We start from the raw sequence: 23,363 nt of genomic DNA on the forward strand, positions 1-23,363 counted from the left end.
TTGAGGACCCCCAGGAGAGCTCCCACTACAGCCTGGGAACATAACTTTGTATTGGAAAAACTCACTCCCCCCCCCCCCCCCTTTGAACCAGCTGCTACAGCCGAGTTGAAATTCCTTTCTTGGAAAACTGCCTTGCCCCTAGCCATCACTTCAGCAAGAAGTGTGTCCAAACTGTAGGCCCTCATGGCAGTGGAACCGAACCTTTCATTATCTTCCATACGGACAGGGTTTCCCTTGGGACTAATTCATCCTTTATACCCAAGGTGGTGTCTAGTGTGGCTCTAAACCAGTCCTTTCATTTGCTTACTTTTTTTTCCCCAATCCTCAAATAAAGGGGGAAAAGATACTGCATTCTCTGCACGTGCACCAACAGCTTAGATTCTATTTGGACAGAACTAAGCCTCTCGAAATCTGACCAGCTGCTAGTTAGTTTTTCTCCAGGGGCAGAGGGGGAAGGCCATTTTAAAGCAAACCATTTCCAAATGGATAGCCAATTGCATCCATTTCTGCTAGACGTACCATGGAAAACCTACCCCACAGGGAATAACATCGCATTCCAGCAGGGCTGCCTCAACCTTTACAGCATTTCACAGAAGAGTCCCTACTAGGGACATCCTGGAAGCTACTACCTGGACCTCTGTACATACTTTCCCCAAGCATTACCACCTGCCTATCTTTTCTAAATCCAGACGTGGATTTGCCACAGCAGTCTTACGGGGCCCGATTGCTAGCTCCAGTGCTCTTTAACTGCCTCCACCCTTCCTTAGCTTTGGGAATCAACCCAAATGTGATGACTGCAACAGTGAAACGCTAACATAGTACTGTTGTGTACACTTACCAAAACTGTAGATGTTAGTGTATTCACTGTTGCAGTCCTGGTTAACCCTCCCTCCAGTCCCCTGACTTCTCTTGGCTCTACTCTACTTTTCCTTCTTATTTGGAATATATTATATCTTGTGTATTTGCTTTTTGCTGGGGGTGTTCCATACCATATAATTGCTTCCTATTGTGGGGGCACCTGATATCTGGGGCAAGAAACACTGATGTAATGGCGTTTGTTGCATGTTTTATACCCCGGATGTCATGGAAGAAGCAACAGTATCCGCAGAAATCCTAAGACTCTGGTATTCAGGTTGGCTGAGGGCTACCTGCAGGCAGATAATCCAAATGTTAGAGTGTAATCACTGCTGCAGTCAGCACATCTACATTTATGTTAAGTGTACACAACCTTACTTTTCTAGAAGTTGAAATATGGTACATGATACAGACATGCCACTTTATTATTGTATAGAGACTGACTTCAGTAATTTTGCAGTGTTGTAAGTGGTGGTCTACTGTTGCACGCTTTGTTGCTTTTAGGGAGAAAGTAGTTGGTAATCCCAAACCTTAAGGTTAAGCTTGCAATGGTGGAGTAATAGTGGTCTTTCTGATCCATGCATCCAAATGCATTTATACAAGTGTCTTCATTTGGTGATGCATCAGGTAGATGAACTGTCAATTTGGGTCTGCTACCCAGTCAGCAAATGGAGTGCTTGAGTGCAGCCGAGGGGAACCTGAAATCTTTCCTGCTGTTTTACTTTGCATTTAAGTAATGCTTCTGTTGCAGCTGATTGATCTAACTGTGCATTAATTCAGCAAGTGTGACTCTGAAATTTTATATGCTGGAAATATTGTACCCATATATGTGTATATATTTTGTTTTCAATTTTAGGACCATACAATGCAGTTCCACCGCCATCTGTTTTAAAGCAGGGAGCGCCTTCATCAGCAAACAAGAAGCTAGATGGTAAGAACAAACATATTAAGTAAAGATGTCCGTGGTGGACAGGAAATACTGCAAGTGAAGTATTTGGATTTGGATTTGTGTGTGTGAAGCCAGCAGTGTAGAAACAGTTAAATGTATTGGCTTGCTGTCTTGTCCTGAGCAGTTGTGAGCCCATGCCAGCATATGTGACTTTTTTTAAGAGCTTGTACACAGGTGTAATAAGCAACTATATCGTAGTCTGCAATAAATGACTGCAGTCCCAAGAGTACTTTTCAGCCATGTAGCATCCATTTTACATGTAAGCTTGAGCATATTTTTAGCCTTATTTTGTAGTTGATTGAATAGCTGTGGAATTGAGTTGAATTGTGCACTTACCAAGCCAAATTTTTATAATGGTGCTGTTTGAGAGAGGTGAAAATATAGCTGAAAGAAAGTATAAAAGGAGTATTATTGAGAGACTGCATTAAATAAATGTCCAAGTCATAGGAACACAGGTTAGTACTAGGCTATTTATCAAGAAGAGCATTAGTAGCCTAGCTACAAAATCCCAAATTATATGCACCCTTTGGCATGGCTAATTTTGTACCTCATTTTGACCCCTTTCATTGAGGGCCCAGGGGGGCCAGACCTGCAGTGCATTTAAAATTGCCCCTTTGTCTAGGTTATGCTTGGGGAGTCTGCGATCTCCTTTGCTTTTATATGCAAAGGATGTTTGTTCTATCAAAGGGAGAGACTAGGATATTTATCTCATCAGCAATGCTTATGTTTTTATTGATGTTGGCCTCTCTTCAGCGGGTGTTCAAGGAGTTGGTGTGCAGGAGTTCTCCTAGGACTGGATCCTTTGTGCCTGACTAGGTTAGACTGACTGTTAACCTGACAAGATGTGTAGGAAACAGACTTTAGACACCAAGTGACTCAAGGAAGACGTAACTTTTATCTTGGTGTAGAAATGCAATGGTTTCTCAAGCTTGGTCCTGTGCTTAGAAAAGTAATACCAAAGAGGTCATTATACTTTACTGTGGACCTTATGATGGAGTACAGAGCTTACTTAGATTTCAAAGTGCCTAAGGTGATAAGTTTGACTAGGGAAAAGTATTATCTGACACTACATACATGATCAAGGGATAGTTCATTTGATGAAAGTGCCCAGGTCCCTTATGACTGAGTCTGTTTTCAAAACGATGTCACTTGTGTTGGACAAAATTTAACACCCATGTTCCTGACAGTGCTGCGTTTCATTTTAAACCCTGTCCAGGAACCAGTTACTGGTGCGAGCCACATGCCTTTGATGTCAGCCTTGACATCAGGTAAGTAAAAACTAAAAATGTCAAAAAGCACCACCAGCTTGATTGGAAACTTACATACTGAAAACAGCAGAAAACCTATACTAGCTCTGAAAAACAGATTTAACAAATTCGCAAAATGTTGCTAAAAAAACACGACCATCACACTAGTGGCACTCTATACCCACTCTCCTGTTGTAGGACTTCAGTAAAGTATACGTGAAAAATATGTTTAAGAAAACAATGAGTAAATTTAAAAACTGTATTAAGTGCGTACATCGATACTGAATTTCTGTTACTGCTCCATAATTTTACACTTTTGTAAAATGGTTCATACAAGGAATATTGCATATGAGACCCCCCCACCCTACAAGCAAGTTCCTCCTTTGTGGGATCTCAGCTGTGTGTCTTTATGGCAGTACCCACTTTCTGCCTTTTTTGGTTGTACATCATTTGGTGTTTGGGTTTCCTTTGAATGCTACTTTGCAACCTTTTTGTGTGTTTTTTGGTTTGGAACAGTAGATGTCCTTATCTTCTTGTTGGACCCTAGAAAACTGAAAAGGTCTTTTCTGTGCGTTTGTATGGCTTTAACATGTACTGCTGGGTAATTGGTCCATTGTACCCACAGACATGGAGTGGGAGGAATTCTGAGCTTTAATAGACTGCCAGAGGAGGGTGGTGAGACACTACCTGAATGCAGGTAAGACAGGAAGTTTTACAAACATCTGCTGTTGTCAGGAAGTATTACTTCTGCAATTTCTCTATGTAAAAAAAGAGAATGGAGAAGAGTAGCAGTTTATGCAAGAGATGTTTTCACATGAGATCAGAGAGGAGGAACACCTCTCCATGAATGAGTGTGTGACATCAGAACCTAGACTAAGCACCCTTTTGGGTAACATGGCCCCATATATAAGGGGAGGATGAAAGATCAGAGACTGGGAAGGTAAGATGTGTTGGGATGGTAGGAAGGAGGTTGTACTGTGTGGGGTTTACTTGGAATCTGCCTGAAGCAGACTGGGTAATTACAAGTTAAGTAGAGAGGGAGTAGAAACCAGAGTCATTGGAACCTTTTTTTTTCTTTTCTTTTGTAGAAGGGGTAGAATTGTGTATGTGGCCTTAACGGATATGAAGGGAGTTCCATTAGTATTGTGATGCTATGTAGATTAGGTATTTTGGTGGGGGTGGGGCTTGAATTCAAAGAAAGTGGTGGTAAGATTTTAGGGTTAAATTAGTCTGACCCTGGGGTCTAAAGGTCTTGGATATGGTGATGATGTTTTTGGCACTTTGGATAAAGATTTGAGGAAGAGGTGAAAAAAGGAATACCAGTGTCGCTACTGAAGATTTTGCGAGGTGGGTGGATGTTCAGAAGGAGCAAACTGAAATGTATGCAAGAAGTGAAGGCAGCAGAGGTTCAGTAGAACGAAGCAAACCAAAATGTATGTAAGAAGTGAAGGCAGCAGAGGTGCGTGTCTGAGAGTTGATAGAATGGGCCAAGGGGAGCAAACACTTGGGTGGTATTACAGCAGGAATAATGGAGGAACAAACTTGGCCAGGCTTGGAAAGGTTTGGAGGAGAGAGCTTAAGACTTGGGGGTTTGGGGGGTTTATGGGATATGGCTTTTCATAAGTGGTGGGATCCATGCAGGGTGAAGTGTTGCCAAGTGTTGAAGGCAGGGTAGGCATTAGGATAGATGTGGATAAAGTAGAGGCTGTAGCAGAATGAGTTTTGGGGACTAGCTCATCTGACTCCCATGGTCTTAGTCTGGTCAAGGTACTACCAGATGCCATGGTGGTACTTTTCAGCAAGTTACTTGTTAGTGCAGAAGTACCTGAAGACTGCAGGACTTGTAACATTTTATAAGCAGGTGGCTGGACTCCAGGGACTAGTACTAGTTCCTGAGAGAGTCTGAAAATCATAAGGAAAAGGCTGGTTACTCGGAAGAGAAAAGTGTGCTGGGCAATTATCACAGGTTTATGGCCAGGTGGCATCATCAGAAGTGCTCAGTCTTCAAGTGGGTTACAAAAAAACTTGATGGGTGCATTGGCAGGTGCTTGCAGAAGACCGAGTCAGAGAATCTGCAGTCAAGATAGACCATGTCTGCTCAAAAAGCAAGTGGTTAGAAGTAGAGCATCCAGTGGAACTGGATAGTGTGATTGAAAAGTGGGAAAGGAGAGGTTTAGTATGAGAGTCAAGAATAGAGAACTGGTTAATCTCTGCAGTGGCTATTTCTGGTTAAAGTACTTTTTCAAGCATATTTAAAAGTAGGAGAGGGATTATCTGACACTTGGAAGAGAATATGGGGGGAGTTCAGGAAGTTTTTTTCTATAAAGGATACCCAGGTTGGCAGAAAAACATTAAGTAGCAATGTGAAGCATGAATTTATGGTGGTAGGTCAGGCAAGGATTTGAGATCATTGGTTATGTTTGGATTGCATCACCAGGAGCAGAGTGAGGGCTGTGGCAACAATGAAAATGTTATTGTACCTCAGTGGGATTTAATTTCCAAGGCAAAGTCGTCTTTGATCAGACCGCACTTGTGTACGCTTTGCTGTTCTGAAAGATCCATAAGAGGAAATGGCCAGAAAATAGAGCGGTTCTCAAGCCATAAGAGACTTGGGTGGGTGCAGTGATACTAGTACATAGTTATGTCTGCAATACAGATGTCAACCTTAAGCAGGCAGGACATAACATGTAGGAGAAGGCACAAGGCAGTATGTCGTAGTGACCAATTCGTTGGATTCTGAAAGTGTAGGTGGAGTTGTGGACACATGGAATTCAGAGGTAGACTGGTAGAGAAAGGGTGATGAAGGATGGGATGGGGGGATTACCTATCTATTAAAAAAACAATTGTAAAAGTTAATTTTCTTTCCATTAAGTAAGTGCACTGTTTGGTAATGAGAGCATAGGTGTATGGTGTTAACGGAGGAATTCTTGCAGAATACTTGGTATGATGTGACATCTGCTCCCTGCAGTGATTTGTACCAATGTCTTAAAGCAAACCTTCACCTCTGCAGTGATGTGTGGCACATCTAAGTGTGGAATGGTAATGGTTGTTAATGAAATGGTGTGACTTGTGTTGAATGTCATTTTGTGCAATTGAGTTGGTGTCTGAGGAGCTGCTCAAAGGAAAACTCCACCCTAGAACTAAGTTTCTTTGTTTCCAGATCTATTTTAACACCTCTAAATCACTCTGGGCTTTGTTATTTTAGCCTGTTTACCACAGCATGGCTACCGATGGGGCTTACTACATCAACATGATCTTCTGCTTCAGCCCTTTCTCTTTCCCATAAAGCATTTCGTCTTTCTATGACTCATGCCAGACATAAGGAAGTAACTAAATTCCCATGCCATTGACATGTAATGGGAGATGTGACTCTGTTTGTATTCCTTCTATAAGAGGGATGCTTCTTTCTTGTTGCTAATCACCCCCATTTGTTTTGCTCAGAGGCTGATTTACACTGCAATTTGAAGTTATCCAGCTGCAGCCAGATAAGTGGCTAAACTTGGAGGCCTTTGTTCTAGGTTTTCTTTTCTAGTTTTTGATGAATTGACAGTCCCGTCCCCCCCACACTACTGCAGAGGTGTTTTGTCACTGCAATTGACTGCTCAGAATTGAAAGGAAGGGACTTGGTCTAAATTTCTTCCCCTTTGCCTACAGTAAGATTTATTTATTTTAGTTTGCCAGCAGTAGAAAGATTTATTTAAACACTTTCAATCTAAGTTTTCGAAGCAAGTTTCAGAAACTACTCTAGTATTTCAGTGTGTTTTATTACTAGTTACTTTTGATTTAACCCTAATTATGTCTACAAGACATTTCTTTTGCATACCCATTTCTTGTCCTGTGACATGCTGTTTCTGTAATTTCCTGACATTCTTCTCATCTCCACATTTGTTAAATTACATCAAAACAGTTTTGCAAACCTGACATCATGGAAACTGGCACAGTAAAAGAATATACTGAAAAAAATCACTGTATTCTACAGTCCAGGCAGTGACGGTTTTTTAGGGGGTTAGTGGTGGCCACTGAATACTTTAGGAAATAAAGTATCAGTTGCATTACATATATACTGTGCTTAGGATTGGACCACCACCCTGGTTATAAAAGATTAAATACATAAATAGCAAGACAGTTGCACAATAATGGAGACTCCATCTTATCTTTGTGGGTCACCATTTGGCTACAATTCAGTATTGTGCGAACTTTAGTTTTATTAGAATGAAATTTTGTATGAGGTACATTTTTACTTTTACCATATTCTGCTGAAGGGTGCATGGGTTGGAGATGAAAGAACTTGAACCAGAGAGAGGAAATAATGCTTTTCTCACTGGAGATCAGAAGTGACCGGGAAAACATGCTATGGATGCACAAGATATAAAGGAAATGTGGTGATACTCTAAACTGGAAGCAAGTGGGTCAGGGTAACACACAGGATTGAGTACTCTCTGGAGCTGCAAAAGTGCTTCTTTTGCAGTGTGTGTTGTGCACCGATTTAAATGTCCACTTGAATGGGTGATAGGTAATTAATGAGACCAATGAAGATGGTTTAAAGGGGCGTTTTCTCAGATTTTTTGCTAGAGGAGTTTGTTTACATTTGAGTACTATGTAAGTCACCTGTTCACCCAAGGACAAGGTTTTCAAAGAGCCTTGTTAGCATGCAGTAAAAAGTTTTCTTCTGATTGGAGACTCAGTAGTTACACACGGATGTCCCACTCACCAGGTTTGACCAGCAGAAAGTCATGGTTGGCTGCCTGTGTAGTGCCAGGATTCACCATATAACGCATGCACTAAGGTCTCTCAGCAGCAACTTGTCGTAGTTCATGTTGGTGTGAATGACCTAAGATGTACTTTACTGGACTATATGAAGAGACATGGTCGAGCTCTGAGTATGTGTTGCAGGCAGGTATGTCCCTAGCCTTGAGCAGCAGTATCTCTCTCGACTTCTTAGTGCAAGAAATCTGGACAAAGCCTAACGAAATAGGGGGACAAAGGCCCAAAAATAGGGACATATTTTAAATATTGCTGTTATAAACTTAGAAAGTTGCTAGAGTAACGGTGTTTGTTTTAACATATGTTTTCTGAATGATTTGAAATTTGCAACTAAAATGTATGCCATTCAGTGACTTCAATCCTCAGATCATTTAAGTGATTTTCCAGAAAACCACAAATGTTATGAGGAACAGACCAAAAATGAATCAAAAATAGACTTTCTGTGAACATCTGAACAGCTGAGCGGTATGAGCAGCATACTGTCCTCATCTAGAATGATGCCACAGTATTTATAAAAAAAAAAGTGATTTCAATAATTGGCTTTATTTTTTGTCATTCCAAGGAGCTCCATTTCCTGTCTGCCTGGGAAGCCATTGGTGACTAACCTCGCTGCTTTGACAGACTGTTTGCATCTGGCACACCTAGGCTTTCGATTGCTGGTAAAGGCTCTTGCCCACCCCATAGTGCCTTTTATAGGCAAGGTCTTAAACAATATTACAGACATTAAATTAACTAATCGGAACAAAATAAGGTTTATGCTGCTAAACGCTAAGAGCTTAAGCCAAAAACTGCACTCCCTGGAAGCACTTCTATCACTAGAAGATGTACATGTCTCTGCAGTCACAGAAACCTGGTTTAAGGTATTAGAGTACCCCATCTCTGCAAGGCTACAATACCTTCCACGCATTTAGAATGCAAAATGAATGCATGAAAACCAAAGGAGGCAGTATTTCTATCTATATAGATACATTCACCTCGCATTTCGATAGATTGGACAACTCCATGGAGTCACTCCAGATCCAGGTTATAGTGGGTTAGACCCCCCCATTCAAGTCCTAGCCAGTTATAGATCGCCCTCCATGGGTCGTGACACCCACAAAGCCAACTTAACCAAACTGAAGACCATCCAAATTTTACTGAACACACTAGTTTATGGGGGATTTCAATTATCCCACCATCAGCTGGGATATCTACTCTAGTCCAGACACGCTAGCACAAAAGTTCCTTGACTTTATGAATTCAAATACCCTGGAGCAAATTGTCCATACCCTGATAACAGGAACAAACATTCTAGATCTGGTCCTTAACAGCATGTCAAACAGGTGCACTGCTGTAACTATTGGACCCTCATTAGTTAAAACTGACCACAAATCACTCACCTTCTAACTGACACTAACACCAGAACTCAGTGTGAAATCAGGCTAAAAAACTTCACCAAGGCAAACTATATAACCCTACTAGTTGAAGGTATAAATGTATCCCAAGCCCCACCCCAAGCTGAAAGTGCTAACTGCGCCTAAGCTTACACTAAAGTCCTGTACAATTGCTTGCATAAGTGTATAAACTCTGCTGTACCAGATAGAATCAAAGCCAGAGGGTCAAGTAAAATCAAGCTGCCATGGTGGACTTCTAGCATCAAACTCTACAATAAATGCAAAAAGCTGCTGTCCAAGAAAGACAAGACTCTAACAATGGAAAAGCACTTTCCTCAGCCTTAACAGGCAAATAAGAACTTGTTCAATCCTCCAAGAACCCCTTTGAGAGAAACTTAGCAAGTATTGCCAAGGATAACCATAAGGCTTTTACAGCTATGTACATAACACACAGGGTGGGACCACAGCATGTGCAGAACTGGTGGTCAATGGAATCTCACACTGACCCCACAGAGCAAACCTGTTAACGGATAGGTTTGGCACTCACTTATCCCCTCCAAACTTACAAACCTTCCCTTAACATCCCCTGCACCTTACATAACTGAAGAGAAGGTCCTCTATGCCTTGGCCAAGGCAAAGAATACTGCTTCTATGGGACCAGGTGACATCCTAGGCTTCTCAACAGGCTAAAACGAGACCTATCACCACTAAGTACCCTTTTCAATCATAGCCTAAGCATAGGCTGTGTTCCTGCAGAATGGAGTACCACTACAGTTATTCCCCTCCATAAAGGTGACCTAGCAACAGACGTGGGGAATTAGACCCGCATGTCTGACTAGCTTCATCTGCAAGGCCATGGAATGCGTCATTATGGTCTTCATAAAGACATTGGTGACCTTCAAACCCAGGATTCTACCCAGTTGTGTTTGTGAAGGGCAGATCCTGCCTGTACAATCTAATAGATTTCTTTGAAAGTGTGACTGAGGCCATTGATGAAAATTGTGCACACAACATACCTCTACTTGGCAAAGGCTTTTGTCATAATCCCACGTTCTGTCATTAACTATAAACTTAGCAAACTGAATAAACCCCTTCATTGTAAGATGGGTTGCCAGTTGGCTCATAAACCAGACACAATATCAAAGTGGATGACTCCACATCAACCAACAAACCTGTTACCAGTGGGGTGCTACGGGGTCAGTGCTGGGCCCCCCTACTGTTTGGTATATACTCCTCAGAAGTTCAGGTCAAAACTAAATGGTTGTGGCTGACCTAGTCTGCAGATTGCAAATTAGGTGCAATCATTAAATTCCCAAATGATGTCTGCATAGTCCAAGATCTCACACAGACCACAGACTGGTGTATTAGTCACGGTCTCAAACTGAAATGCAAATAAATGCACCATCATTCCCTTTGGCACAAACAGTCACTTCACTATCAAGTCAATAACAATACCCTAAGTACCCATGAAGTGGTAAGGGACCTGGGATCACAGGTTGACTGCGACCTTAACTTAAACCACCATCTGTTTGCCATTGTAAGGAAGGCTTTCTATGTAGCTCATTTGATTAGTGAAGGCATCGCTTCGAGAGCAACAGAAGTTATAATCCCCCCTTATAGTCAGCACTTATCTGGCCCATAATTGAGTACAACACCCCATTTCGTATGTACCGTACTAAGCACCTACAGAAATTAGAGAGACCTCAGAGGTTTCTAACAGTGAAGATCAAAGGCCTCCAGCATGTCTTACATTGACTGAAATCCCTGATGTTCTTCGTGTTTCACTGTTGCAGTCATCACATTTGGGTTATCTGCTTGCAGTAGCCCTCAGTCTGCCTGATTGTCAGTCTTGTGGCCTGCATCGGTTGCTCTTCCATCTTGTGTGACATAAGGTAGTCAGTGGTGTAAAGCATGCAGCCGATGCCATTACATCAGTCTTCCTTGCCGTGCAGTGGACGAAGCAGAAGCAGTTCGCAAGTGCCGGTTGGCAGACTCCTTAAATTTTTGTTTGAGTTTCGGAACCGAAGTCTTCAACTAAAGATAAGTACCCTGTTGGGGAGACTTTCTTGCTCTAAACCAATGTCAGTAAAAGTCAATAATTGTATTTCTTGTGGAAAGCAAATACCTCATAAAGGTTTTCATTCGTACTGTATTCTTTGCCTAGTCCCTGACCACTGCGTACCTCACTGTCTGTTTTGTGCTTTATTTAAACAATGAACTATTCGTCGTCTGTATATTTGCACCTCTAAATATTTTGGTACTCTGTTGAATTATCCAGGCAAGTCTTCAATAAGCCACCCGACTACAGACATTCCGAAAAACCACAGGTAAAGACAGAGACTGCCTAGGTCTAAAGCTGCCGATGACGCTTCTAAGCTAGTCGCCAGTTTGCCGGTACTCTGGTGTTTTTGCAGCCCCTGATACCCGCTACTTCATATTTGCAGGCCTCTACTGAGACCCATTTGGAGTCCAGTATGCCGTGAAATATTTCAACTGTGGAACCTGTGGATGTTTCTACCTTGGATGGGTCTGGAGCCGCTGTGCAGGCACTGGCTTCTGAGGGTGTATTCAGGCCTATTGACTTGCATGTTAAACGCCATCTTCTTCAAGGCCTAAAACTCGAACCATGCCTGGAAAACAGATGCCCAGACCACATGGTCAGGCCTCTATGCCTAAAAAACAAGAATGGCTGAAGACTTTATTACTTAAATCAGGGGAAGCCAACCTTCCCCCTCTAAGAGACCTAGTGCTGAATTTGCTTATGATACTTCTAATCAGGATTCTGAAATTTCTGTTTCCTCTGACCAGGATTTACTCCTCTACCTATGAGGATTCTGATGCAGAGCACTCTATTCCCTCTGCTCCCCCCAGAAAATTTCTCTTTTGGTGAAACCTTGCATACTCTTAAGGAGCATTTTCACTGGGAAAACCAGGATTACTGATTCTAAAACAAGGCTTAGGGATTTCTTACTCCTGCCCCTACACAGGCATTTAGCTATCCCTCCTTTACTAGACATTGTTGATGCCGTTTTGGAATCTAGCTTGGCCCCTGATTCTTTACCTTCTGCTCCCAGAAAACCCGATCGATATTACAGGGATGTTCATCGTGTTTCACTGTTGCAGGCATGACTGTAGGGTTCTCCCCTGCTGGCAGGCAGTCCTCGATCGGCCAAAATCCCAAAGTCTGGGTCCGGCATCAGCTGCTCAGCCATGCTCCCTGACGTCAGAGCGCCAGGAGTACAAAGCTGGCAGCAGACGCCATGTTCTCCAGTCTTTCTTGCCGTGCGGTGATAGCAGTTCGCAAGTGCCGGTCTGCTGACTCCTGACTTTTTTCTAAACGTACTTCAGTCCGAAGACTTTCTACTCCTACTCAAAGCTAAGTACCCCGTTGGGGAAACTTTTCTTGCTCAAGTCCGATGTCAGAAAGTTAATAATTGTATTTCATGTGGGAAGCAAATACCTCATAAGGATTTTCATTCTTACTGTATTCCTTGCTTAGGCCCTGACCACGACCTAGCTAGTTGTCTGTTTTGTGCCAGATTTAATCAACGTACTATTAAAAGAAGGTACGATTTTGCATTTCATTACTTCGGTAGGTGTTTTAATTACAAAATGTCGTCTGACACGCTTCCGGCTACCGAAGTTCACAAATGACGCAAGGATAAAGACAGGCCTCCGAGGTCCAAATCAGACTATATTGTACAAGCAGAGCCAGCTTCAGGTTCGGCAGTAGTCAGTGAGGCGCTTTTGCAGCCCCTGTCGGCCATTTCGGAACAGACGGCCGAAACTGACTCCCAGGAGGAGCCAACGAGGCCTTTGAGTACTTCAGTTGCAGGACCTTCGGACAATGCTCCTTTGGATGGGTCCGGAGCCACTGTGCAAGTACCGGCTTCCGAAGGGGTTTTCAGGCCTACTCAGCTTCTGATAAAGGCAAAGCCAAAGACAAAGGAAAAGACTCCTTCCAAATCAGACTACAGCCCAGGCCTCTTCTGATCCAGGACCCAAGTCTCAGAAACAGTTACTTAAGATGGCGGAGGACTTGCTTACTATGATTAGGGGTTCACATCCCCCTCCAGACAAAAGGCCAAGGCAGGAATTGTATTGTGACTCCTCTGATCAGTGTTCTGTTCAGTTTCTTCTGACCAGGTTTATTTTCCTCCTTATGAGGATTCTGATGCTGAGAAATCCATTCCTTTAGCTTCTCCCCCCTGAGGATTTTTCTTTTGGGGAAACTTTACATGAGATGAGGGAACATTTTCACTGGGAAGGACAGGAGTACTCTGAATCTAAGAAGAGACTTGGGGATTTTCTTCTTCTTCCCCAGCATAGACCCCTGGCTATCTCTCCTGTTTTGGCTATTGTGGATGATGCTTTTTCGGAGGCCAACTTAACTCCTGACTCTTTTCCTCCAGCTCCTGTTAAGCCTGACGGATATTATAGGGTTCCTGATTCCCACCAGTTTTTATACAAGAATCCTACTGCTGATCCTGAAACCATTTCTCAGGGCCCTAAGGGGGTTAAGGCCGCTTCTGCTAAAAACTCCATTCCCTCTGAGAAGGATTCCAGATCTTTAGAAAGATGGGGCAAAAAAGTGTACACTTTTGCAACCTTATCTATTAGGGCTTTAAACTGTCAGTTTCATATGCTGAAATACCAGCAATTTCTTTTGTCTGTTTTGAAACAAAAGCTAATTTCCATTTCTGCTTGTGGAGATAAGGAATTACACGACTTAATGCATACCACTGAACAAGTAGGGAAGCATGGTTTACACTGTGGTTTTGATGCCTTGGAGGCTTCTTGTAAGGCTGCTGCCTCTGGCACAGTCATTAGAAGGCATGCTTGGTTAAAGGAACAAAACTTGCCAGATCAAGTAAAAGCGAAGTTATTGGATGCTCCTGTTCAACATAATGTTTTGTTTGGATCAAAGGCTGAAGAGGTGATAAAGAAGATGGAGGACAAGGCAAAATCCATGCAAACGGTTAAGGATTTCTTATAAGTACAGCCACCCAGATTTAGTAGGAATTGGCCTACTAAAAATTGGTCCATTCCCAATTCAGACAGGCCTCAGAGGGGTAGATACAAACTCTTCCGGGGAAGGCCCCAAACACAAGCCTCTTGTAGATCAAGACAGTGGACTGCTTCCACCCCTAGGGGAGGAGAGGACAGGTCGCAAGCTCATAGAAAACAGGCTCAATGACTCCCCCTGTTGGGCTGCAGGAACTTCTTGCCTGGAAGCCCCTCTCGGAGGAAAACTTTCTCTTTTTTACCTACATTGGACTTGTATAACCCAAGACAAGTGGGTTCTGGATGTGGTTTCAAGAGATTACAAGTTCCATTTTCATACCCTACCAAGACTAAGCGGATGGCCGGATCTACCAAAACATCAGTGGTTAGAGGCCTTAAACCAGGTGGAAGCCCTCTTGGCTATGAAAGCCATAGAACTGGTTCCACTTTCAGAAATGGGACAAGGTTTTTACTCAAGGCTCTTCCTAGTCCCCAGAAAGCAAAATTCATGGAGACCCATTCTGGATCTGTCAGTCTTGAACACTTTTCTCGAGATACCAAAATTCAAGATGCTTACTCTACAGCAGCTACTTCCAATGTTGACCAAAAATGCATGGTTGGTAACTCTGGATTTAAAGGAGGCTTATTTACACATTCCCATCAGGCAGGAGTGCAGAAAATACCTCCGGTTCAAGGCCGGATCGAGGCACTATCAATTCTTTGCGCTGCCCTTTGGATTGTCTACTGCACCCAGGGTCTTCATCAAATGCCTGGCTCCAGTAGTAGCTTATTGCAGACTCAAGGGAATTCAAATTTGCCCTTATCTGGACGACTGTCTTATTCAGGCAGACAGCAAGGATGTCTTACTCCAGCATCTAGAATTTGTTCAAAAACTTCTCAAGTTCCTGGGATTCACTGTAAACATAGTCAAATTTGACACCCTCACAACAGATAACTTTTCTGGGTGCTCTTCTAAACAAAAACTCAGATGGCATTTCTGACATAAGAAAAACAATTGCAGCTGGCTTCAACTTTCAAAACCTTGGCATCATTAACTCAGCTGTCTGCAAGGAAATTCCTGCAGGCTTTGGGTTACATGGCCTCCTGCATCCTTCTCGTACCATATGCAAGACTACATATGAGGAAAATACAGTGGTACCTAAAAAGTGTATGGTCTCAGCATTGCCACAGTTTAGATGTACAGATCTCCGTCCTGCCTTGTCTTCAAAAGGAATTCCTTTGGTGGTCCAAGGCATGTACTCAAAACAAAGGGAAGGCCTTCAGTCTGCCTCCAGCCAGTCAGATACTAACCACGGAAGCCTCTGATTATGCTTGGGGAGTCCATTTGCAGGGCAGCTGTCTGCAGGGCCTTTGGACAAAGGATCAGAAGCACCTGCATTTCAATTTAAAGGAAATGTTAGCCATTCAGAACGCTCTATTTGCCTTCAGGAATCTTCTACAACCAGGACAACTACTGATACGGACAGACAACACCACAGTTACGTGGTACATAAACAAGCAAGGGGGATCACATTCCTATCCCATTTGCAGACTAGCCATGAATCTATGGAACACAGCTCTAGCTTACAAACTGGACCTTCAAGCCCAGTTTCTACCAGGGAAGCAAAACATCCTGGCAGATGGTCTGAGCAGGAACCTGTCAGACCCACACGAATGGATGCTGGACACAGATATTCAAGATTACAGCAGTCTGGGGATGTCTTCACATAGACCTCTTTGCATCCCACCTCAATCATCAACTACAGATATTTTGCACAAGGACATTCCACGAACTAGCTTGGAAAGTGGATGCACTATCATTCAGTTGGAGAAACCTCTCGGGGTATGCCTTCCCGCCTCTACCTCTTCTTCCACGAGTGTTATTAAAGATCAAACAGGACAAGCCCAAGATGATGATTTTACTGGCCCCAAATTGGCCTCGACAGTTTTGGTATCAAACTCTGAAAAACCTTTCTCTGGAACCCCCTTGGGTGTTTTACCTCAGACTCCGAGCCTTCTGTCCCAACACCAGGGTCAAGTTCTGCACTCACATGTCAAAACTCGCTGCCTGGTTAATCCAGGGTCTAAGATTCATTCTTTTCTACCAAAGCAGGTTATGGATGTCATGTAGAAGCCAGACGTCCTAGCACTAGAAAATCCTATGCAGGAAAAGGGAAAAGATTTTGCACCTGGATGTAGGCTCAGGATTCGGATCCTCTTATTCCTAACATTCCTCTGATTTTACTTCATCTGACAGACCTCTTACATAAGGGTCTTTCTTTTTCTTCCATAAAGATACATGCCTCTGCTATTTCTGCTCATTATAATACAGACCCTCCAATCTTTTCCCACCAGCTCATGAAACAGTTTTTTCAGAGGAGCTAAGAACTTAAGGCCCCCTAGATCTCCACCCATTCCTGCCTGGGATCTCAACTATGTTTTGGAAAAACTCACCTTATCTCCTTTTGAGCCTGCTGCCACATCTGACATAAAGTTTTTATCTTGGAAGACAGCCATCCTGTTAGCTCTGACCTCTGCCAGGAGAGTTTCGGAGTTGCAAGCTCTCATGGCTGTGGAACCTTATATTATTTTTCACCAAGACAGGGTGTCTTTAAGGACTAATCCTACTTTCATGCCTAAAGTGGTTTCCAAAGTGGCTTTAAATCAAACTATTCACCTGTCAACTTTTTTCCCCACCCCTCAAAATAGGGGGGAAAGGATCTTGCATTCCTTGGATGTACACAGACAACTACGTTTTTATCTGGACAGAACCAAGGACATCAGGAAATCAGAGCAATTGTTTCTTATGCTTCAAGCTCCCAAGGTAAAGCCATTTCAACAGACCATTTCTAAATGGATTGCTCATGGAATCAGATTTTGTTATTCACACCATGGAAAGCAAATTCCAGGGTGTATAAGGACTCACTCTACCAGAGCTGCTGCCACTTCAGCTGCCTTCCTCAGGGGAGTTCCTACCAAAGACATTTTGGAAGCTGCAACTTGGAGTTCAGTGCATACTTTTTCTAAGCACTACAATCTATCTCTCTACTGTAAGTCTAGGGCAGGCTTTGCTTCTGCAGTCTTGCAGGGCCTTTTAGCCGCCCCCTCTACTTTATGACCACCTCCCTTTTCTGCTTTGGGATTCAACCCTACAGTCATGACTGCAACAGTGAAACATGATGAACATAGTACAGATGTTCTTCATCTCACATTGCTGCAGTCCTTACTTATGGGTAGTCCGCTGTCCTCGGTCGGCCCGAATACCAAAGTATTAGGCTGACGTCGGTCATGGGCGCTCAGATCTGACATCAGAGCGTCAGGGTATAAAAGCGCATGACCGACGTCATATCCTCAGTCTTTTTTGCCGCATGGTCCGATGCAGAAGCAGCGTTGCAAGTGCCGTTCAGCGTTCTGAAATTTTTCGAATTCGGAGTTTCAGACCGATACCAAGTTGGGCTAAGTACCCCGTTGGGGAATATTTTTGTTTTTTCTTGCCTCAGTTATTTACCGGATGTCAGAAAAAGTGAATAATTGTATTTCTTGTGGGAAACGGATCCCGCATAGGGATTACCACTCACTTTGTATTCCTTGTTTGGGACCGGAGCACGACGTAGTCGGGTGTCTGTTTTGTGCTAGGTTCAATAAGCGCACTATAAAACGGAGGTTAGATTGCGCTAGGTTAGTCTTTGGCAAGCGGTGTAATTATAATATGCCTTCGGATCCTCCGACGCCCGCTTCCACGAAGAAGCGCAAAGACAAATCTGTGAAGCCTAGGCAGGATGATTCGTCTGTTTCGGACGCCAGTCCATTAGAAGCTACAGGGGAACAGGTGGATCCGGCTGAAGTTTCTGTTGAGACTCAGGGGGAAACTTTGATTTTGCAAGAGGTGGCTTCACAGGACTCGGGTCAGGCTGAAGGGGCCTCACAGGTTACTATTCTCCCTACTGTGCCTAGGGTGGTTAGGCCTTCTGCTACTATTTCTAAGGCTCCTTCTAAGGGCAGGTATGTTTTGCCTTCCTCTGGTGTCTGTCCTGGTTCCTCAGGGTCAGTGCCTAAAAAGCACATGCTTAAAATGGCAGAAGATTTGATTAATTAGAGGTTCTATGCCCCCTCCTGAGAAGAGGCCCAGGGTAGAGCTAGAGTTGGAAAGTTTGGAGCAGGCCTCAAATGATTCAGAGTCTTCTGTGGAAGACATTCAAGATTTTCCTCCTTATTCGGATTCTGAGGCAGAGGATTCCACTCCTTCTGCTTCTCCTCCTGAGGACTTTTCTTTTTCAGAAACTTTACATTCCATGAGGGAGCATTTTAAGTGGGAAGGACAGGATTTCTCTGATTCTCGGAAAGGGCTTAGGGAATTTTTGTTTTTACCACAGCATAGACCCTTAGCTATACCTCCAGTTTTGGATGTTGTTCAAGATGTTTTCTCGGAAGCTTCCCTTAATCCAGATTCTGTGCCTCCTGCTCCAGTCAAACCAGACAGGTATTACAGGGTGCCTGAGGCTCATAAATATCTGTATAAAAGCCCTAGGGCAGACCCAGAAACTATTAGTCAGGGGCCTAAGGGTGTTAGAGCTTCTGTTGTAAAAAATCCGGTTCCTCTAGATAAGGAAGCTAGAGCTTTGGATAGATGGGGTAAGAAGGTGTATACCTCTTCTACGTTAGCAATGAGGGCTTTAAATTGCCAGTTTCATATGTTGAAATATCAGAATTTCCTCCTTTCTCAGCTAAAATCTAAAGTGGATGCTTTAGCAGAGGGTATTGAGTGTAAAGAACTGCAGGATTTGGTACATGTCTCTGAACAGGTGGGCAAGCATTCTTTACAGTGTGGCTTTGATGCTTTACAGGCTTCTTCTAGGGTGGCTGCCACTGGTTCAGTTATTCGTAGGCACGCCTGGCTTCAGGATCAGAATTTGTTTGAGCATGTTAAGACTAGAATTCTGGATGCTCCTTTACAGTCTGAAGTTTTGTTTGGTCCTCCTGTAGAGTCTGTATTAAAGAAAATGGAGGACAAGGCTAAGTCTATGCAGACTGTTAAAGATTTTTTGCAGGTACAACCTCCAAAGTTTAGTAGAAATTGGCCTACTAAAGGATGGACTTACCCTTCTTCTGATTCTCAGTCTAGGGGCAGATCTAGACGTGGTTGGGGCAGAGCTCAGAGTTCCTTCAGGCCTAGAACATGGAGTTCGCCTGCACAGTCTGCAGGTGAGGGCAGGGGCCAGTCCTTTCGTAAACAGGCCCAATGACCTGCACTTTCAGCTGCCAGATTCCTCTTGCCTGGCAGCTCCTTTGGGAGGAAAGTTAGCACTTTTCAAGCAAAACTGGCTTTTAGTCACCCAGGACAAATGGGTATTGGACATTATAAACCGAGGCTACAAGTTTTATTTCCATACACTGCCTCCTTTCAAAGGCATGCCAGATGTTCCTCCTCGGCAAAGGGTAGAGGCTCACAAACAGATTTCTGTACTTCTTCAAATGGGAGCTATACAGCCAGTTCCTCTGTCAGAAGTGGGCCTAGGATTTTATTCTCGCCTGTTTCTAGTTCCAAAGAAAGGGAACACGTGGAGACCAATTTTGGATTTATCTATCCTCAACACTTATCTGGACATTCCAAAGTTCAAGATGCTGACGTTACAACAGCTTTTACCTCTGTTGGGGAAAGACCACTGGATGGTAACTCTGGATCTCAAAGAGGCTTATCTTCATGTTCCTATCAGGCCCAGTTGCAGGAGGTACCTACGTTTTCGAGCTGGAAATTTACATTATCAGTTCTCTGCATTGCCCTTTGGCTTATCTACTGCGCCCAGAGTGTTCACAAAGGTTCTGGCTCCAGTGATGGCCTTTTTCAGGTTGAGAGGAATACAGATTTATCCTTATTTGGACGATTGCCTGATTATTGCTCAAGACAAAGACGAACTTCTTCATCATCTACAGTATGTGATGGTAGTGTTAAGATGCCTAGGGTATTCTGTGAACGAAACAAAGTCCAGTCTAGTACCCTCTCAGGACATGTGCTTTCTGGGTGTGAGACTGAATACAGCTTCCCAGATGGCTTTTTTGACCCCGGACAAACAAAGAAGCCTTTCTCTTTATTTCCATCAAATGTCTCTACAGTCCAGGCTGACTGCAAGGACAGTCCTTCAAGCCTTGGGGTTCATGGCATCTTGTATTCTGGTGCTTCCCAATGCCAAACTGCATATGAGGAAGCTTCAATGGTATCTCAAAAATGTATGGACACAACACTGCCAAGATCTAGACACTGTCATTCAGATAATACCTTGCATTCAGAAGGAATTTTTGTGGTGGGCTCAGGAATGTCACCTAAACAAGGGACTCTCTGTGACCCGACCAGAGGCGAGTCAGATTCTAACGACAGATGCCTCGGACAAGGCTTGGGGAGCACACCTCAATGGAAAATGGGTGCAAGACATGTGGCCTGTCAGACTTCAACATTTGCGTATCAACTTGAAGGAGATGTTAGCAGTCCAGTTTGCATTAATGGCTTTCAAGGATTTACTTCATCCAGGGCAGGTGTTGATTCAAACAGACAACACTACTGTCATGTGGTACATCAACAAGCAAGGGGGAACCCATTCTTACCCACTTTGCAGGCAAGAGATGATTTTGTGGGAGACAGCTCTCAGTTTACACCTCAATCTTCAAGCAAGGTTTCTGCCAGGAGCACAGAACTCCTTAGCAGATGTGTTGAGCAGACAGATAGTGGATCCTCACGAGTGGAAATTGGATCCTCATGTATTCCAGCAGTTGACAGTGTTATGGGGGACTCCAGACATAGATCTGTTCGCTTCTCCACTAAATTACCAGTTGCCAAAGTTTTGCACAAAAAGGTTTCATCACACAGCTTGGAAGGTGGATGCTCTATCATTCAGTTGGAACAATCTTCATGTCTATGCCTTTCCACCTCTGCCTCTCCTCCCCAAGGTACTCTTGAAGGCCAGACAAGACAAACCATCCATGATTCTGATAGCACCGGATTGGCCTCGACAGCACTGGTACCCACTTCTGAGGAGTTTAGTAAGGGGGCCTCTACCTTTAATTCCGCATCTTTTGTCTCAGGAGGGCAGTCACTTCCTCAATGTCAGGATTCAGTCTCTGCATCTCACAGCTTGGCATATTCTGTTTTAGACCCTGGAGGGTCTCGGCTGCCACAACAAGTTTTGAATGTTATTTTGGAGGCCAGAAGGCCTAGTACAAGGAAAGTTTATGCTGATAAATGGAGGAGATTTTTTATTTGGAGCAAAGAGAAGGATTTTGATGTGTCCAAGCCTAATTTAAGTGCTTCTCTTCAATATCTTACTGAGTTACTGGACAAAGGTTTGTCTTTCTCCTCTGTAAAGATTCATGCTGCAGCCATTTCTGCTCACTATGATTGTGACCCTCCTTTATTCTCTCATCCTTTGTTTAAGCAATTTCTTAGAGGGGCAAAGAACATAAGACCCCCACGTAGAGCTCCTACTCCTGCTTGGGATCTCAATTTTGTGTTGGAAAAACTTACTCTACAACCTTTTGAGCCTGCAGGTATGGCAGAGTTAAAGTATTTGTCTTGGAAAACTGCTTTTTTGTTGGCCATTACCTCTGCAAGAAGGGTTTCTGAATTACAGGCCCTTATGGCAGTGGAGCCTTTCCTGATTTTTCATAAGGATAGGGTATCTTTGCGTACTAATCCGTCCTTTATGCCTAAAGTGGTTTCTAGTGTGGCCTTAAACCAAACTATTCATTTGCCTACTTTTTATGCAAACCCCCAGAATAAAGGGGAGAAGATTTTGCATACTTTGGATATTCACAGGCAGTTGCGTTATTATTTGAGCAGAACCAAGGAGTTCAGACAGTCTCAGCAGTTGTTTGTTTCTTTTGCTTTGGGTTCTCAGGGTAAACCTGTTTCAAAACAAACTATTTCTAAGTGGATTGGATTTTGTATTTCTTTCTGTTATTCCCATCATGGTAAGGAGATTCCGGCTGGAATCAGTCCTCATTCCACTAGAGCTACTGCCACCTCTACTGCCTTTCTAAGAGGGGTAGCTACAAAAGATATTTTGGAAGCAGCTACTTGGAGTTCAGTACATACTTTTTCTAAACATTACCACCTTCCTTTTTATTCTAAGTCTAGGGCTGGATTTGCCACTGCAATATTACAGGGCATTTTAGCAGCCCCTAATGCTTTATGATTTTGCCATCCTCCCTTTCCCGTTGCTTTGGGATTCTACCCATAAGTAAGGACTGCAGCAATGTGAGATGAAGAACATAGTACAGTTTTGTACCTACCATAAATGTAGATGTTCGAAGATCCACATTGCTGCAGTCCAATTTACCCTCCCTCCTTCCCCACTGTAGTTTGGCATGGTTATATGGTTTAGGTGATGGTTGTTGTTGGGCCTGCTTTTGGGAGGTATTCTGTTTTTGGCTGTGGCCTTTCTTTTTAGGGCCTTCTGACATCTGGGGCAAGAAAAGACTGAGGATATGACGTCGGTCATGCGCTTTTATACCCTGACGCTCTGATGTCAGATCTGAGCGCCCATGACCGACGTCAGCCTAATACTTTGGTAATCGGGCCGACCGAGGACAGCGGACTACCCATAAGTAAGGACTGCAGCAATGTGGATCTTCGAACATCTACATTTATGGTAGGTACAAAACTGTACTTTATGTACACTTACCATAAATGTAGATGTTAGAGTGTCTTCACTGTTGCAGTCTGGGTTACCCTCCCTCCTGTCCCCTCTTATTTTTCCCTTTGTGTGGTTCCCTTCTTCACCCTTCTTCTGAGGTGTATTTGCAAAGGGTATGGGATTTTACTCATTTTGGAACACCTGACATCTGGGGCAAGAAAAACTGGAGAACATGGTGTCGGCTGCCAGCTTTGTACTCCTGGCGCTCTGACGTCAGGGAACATGGCTGAGCAGCCGACGCCGGACCCAGACTTTGGGATTCTGGCAGACCGAGGACTGCCTGCTGGCAGGGGAGAACCCTACAGTCATGACTGCAACAGTGAAGACACTCTAACTTCTACATTTATGGTAAGTGTACACAACTGTACTTTCCTGACTCTCCAGTTCCTTTTTAGAAATCCTACTGTGGATCCTGAGACCATTTCACAGGGACCCAAGGGAATTAAAGCTACTATTGCCAAAAATCCTACCCCCCTCTGATAGAGAT

At 43.5% G+C, this 23,363-nt stretch overlaps 1 protein-coding gene across 4 annotated transcripts in view; it reads left to right on the forward strand.

Moving 5' to 3' along the window:
* Window positions 1-23,363, forward strand: part of LOC122789298 (nucleolar and coiled-body phosphoprotein 1-like) — a 1,070,760-nt gene that overhangs the window by 319,384 nt on the left and 728,013 nt on the right. For all 4 annotated transcript variants that reach the window (XM_044056613.1, XM_044056615.1, XM_044056614.1 and 1 more), the window contains exon 8: window positions 1,712-1,786. In XM_044056613.1, the coding sequence (XP_043912548.1) occupies window positions 1,712-1,786 (75 nt within the window). The remainder of the gene's footprint in view (window positions 1-1,711; window positions 1,787-23,363) is intronic.

The sequence above is a fragment of the Protopterus annectens genome, chromosome 14.part0 (genome assembly GCF_019279795.1).
Source record: "Protopterus annectens isolate FY-2018-M chromosome 14.part0, PAN1.0, whole genome shotgun sequence".
Lineage (NCBI taxonomy): Eukaryota > Metazoa > Chordata > Ceratodontiformes > Protopteridae > Protopterus > Protopterus annectens.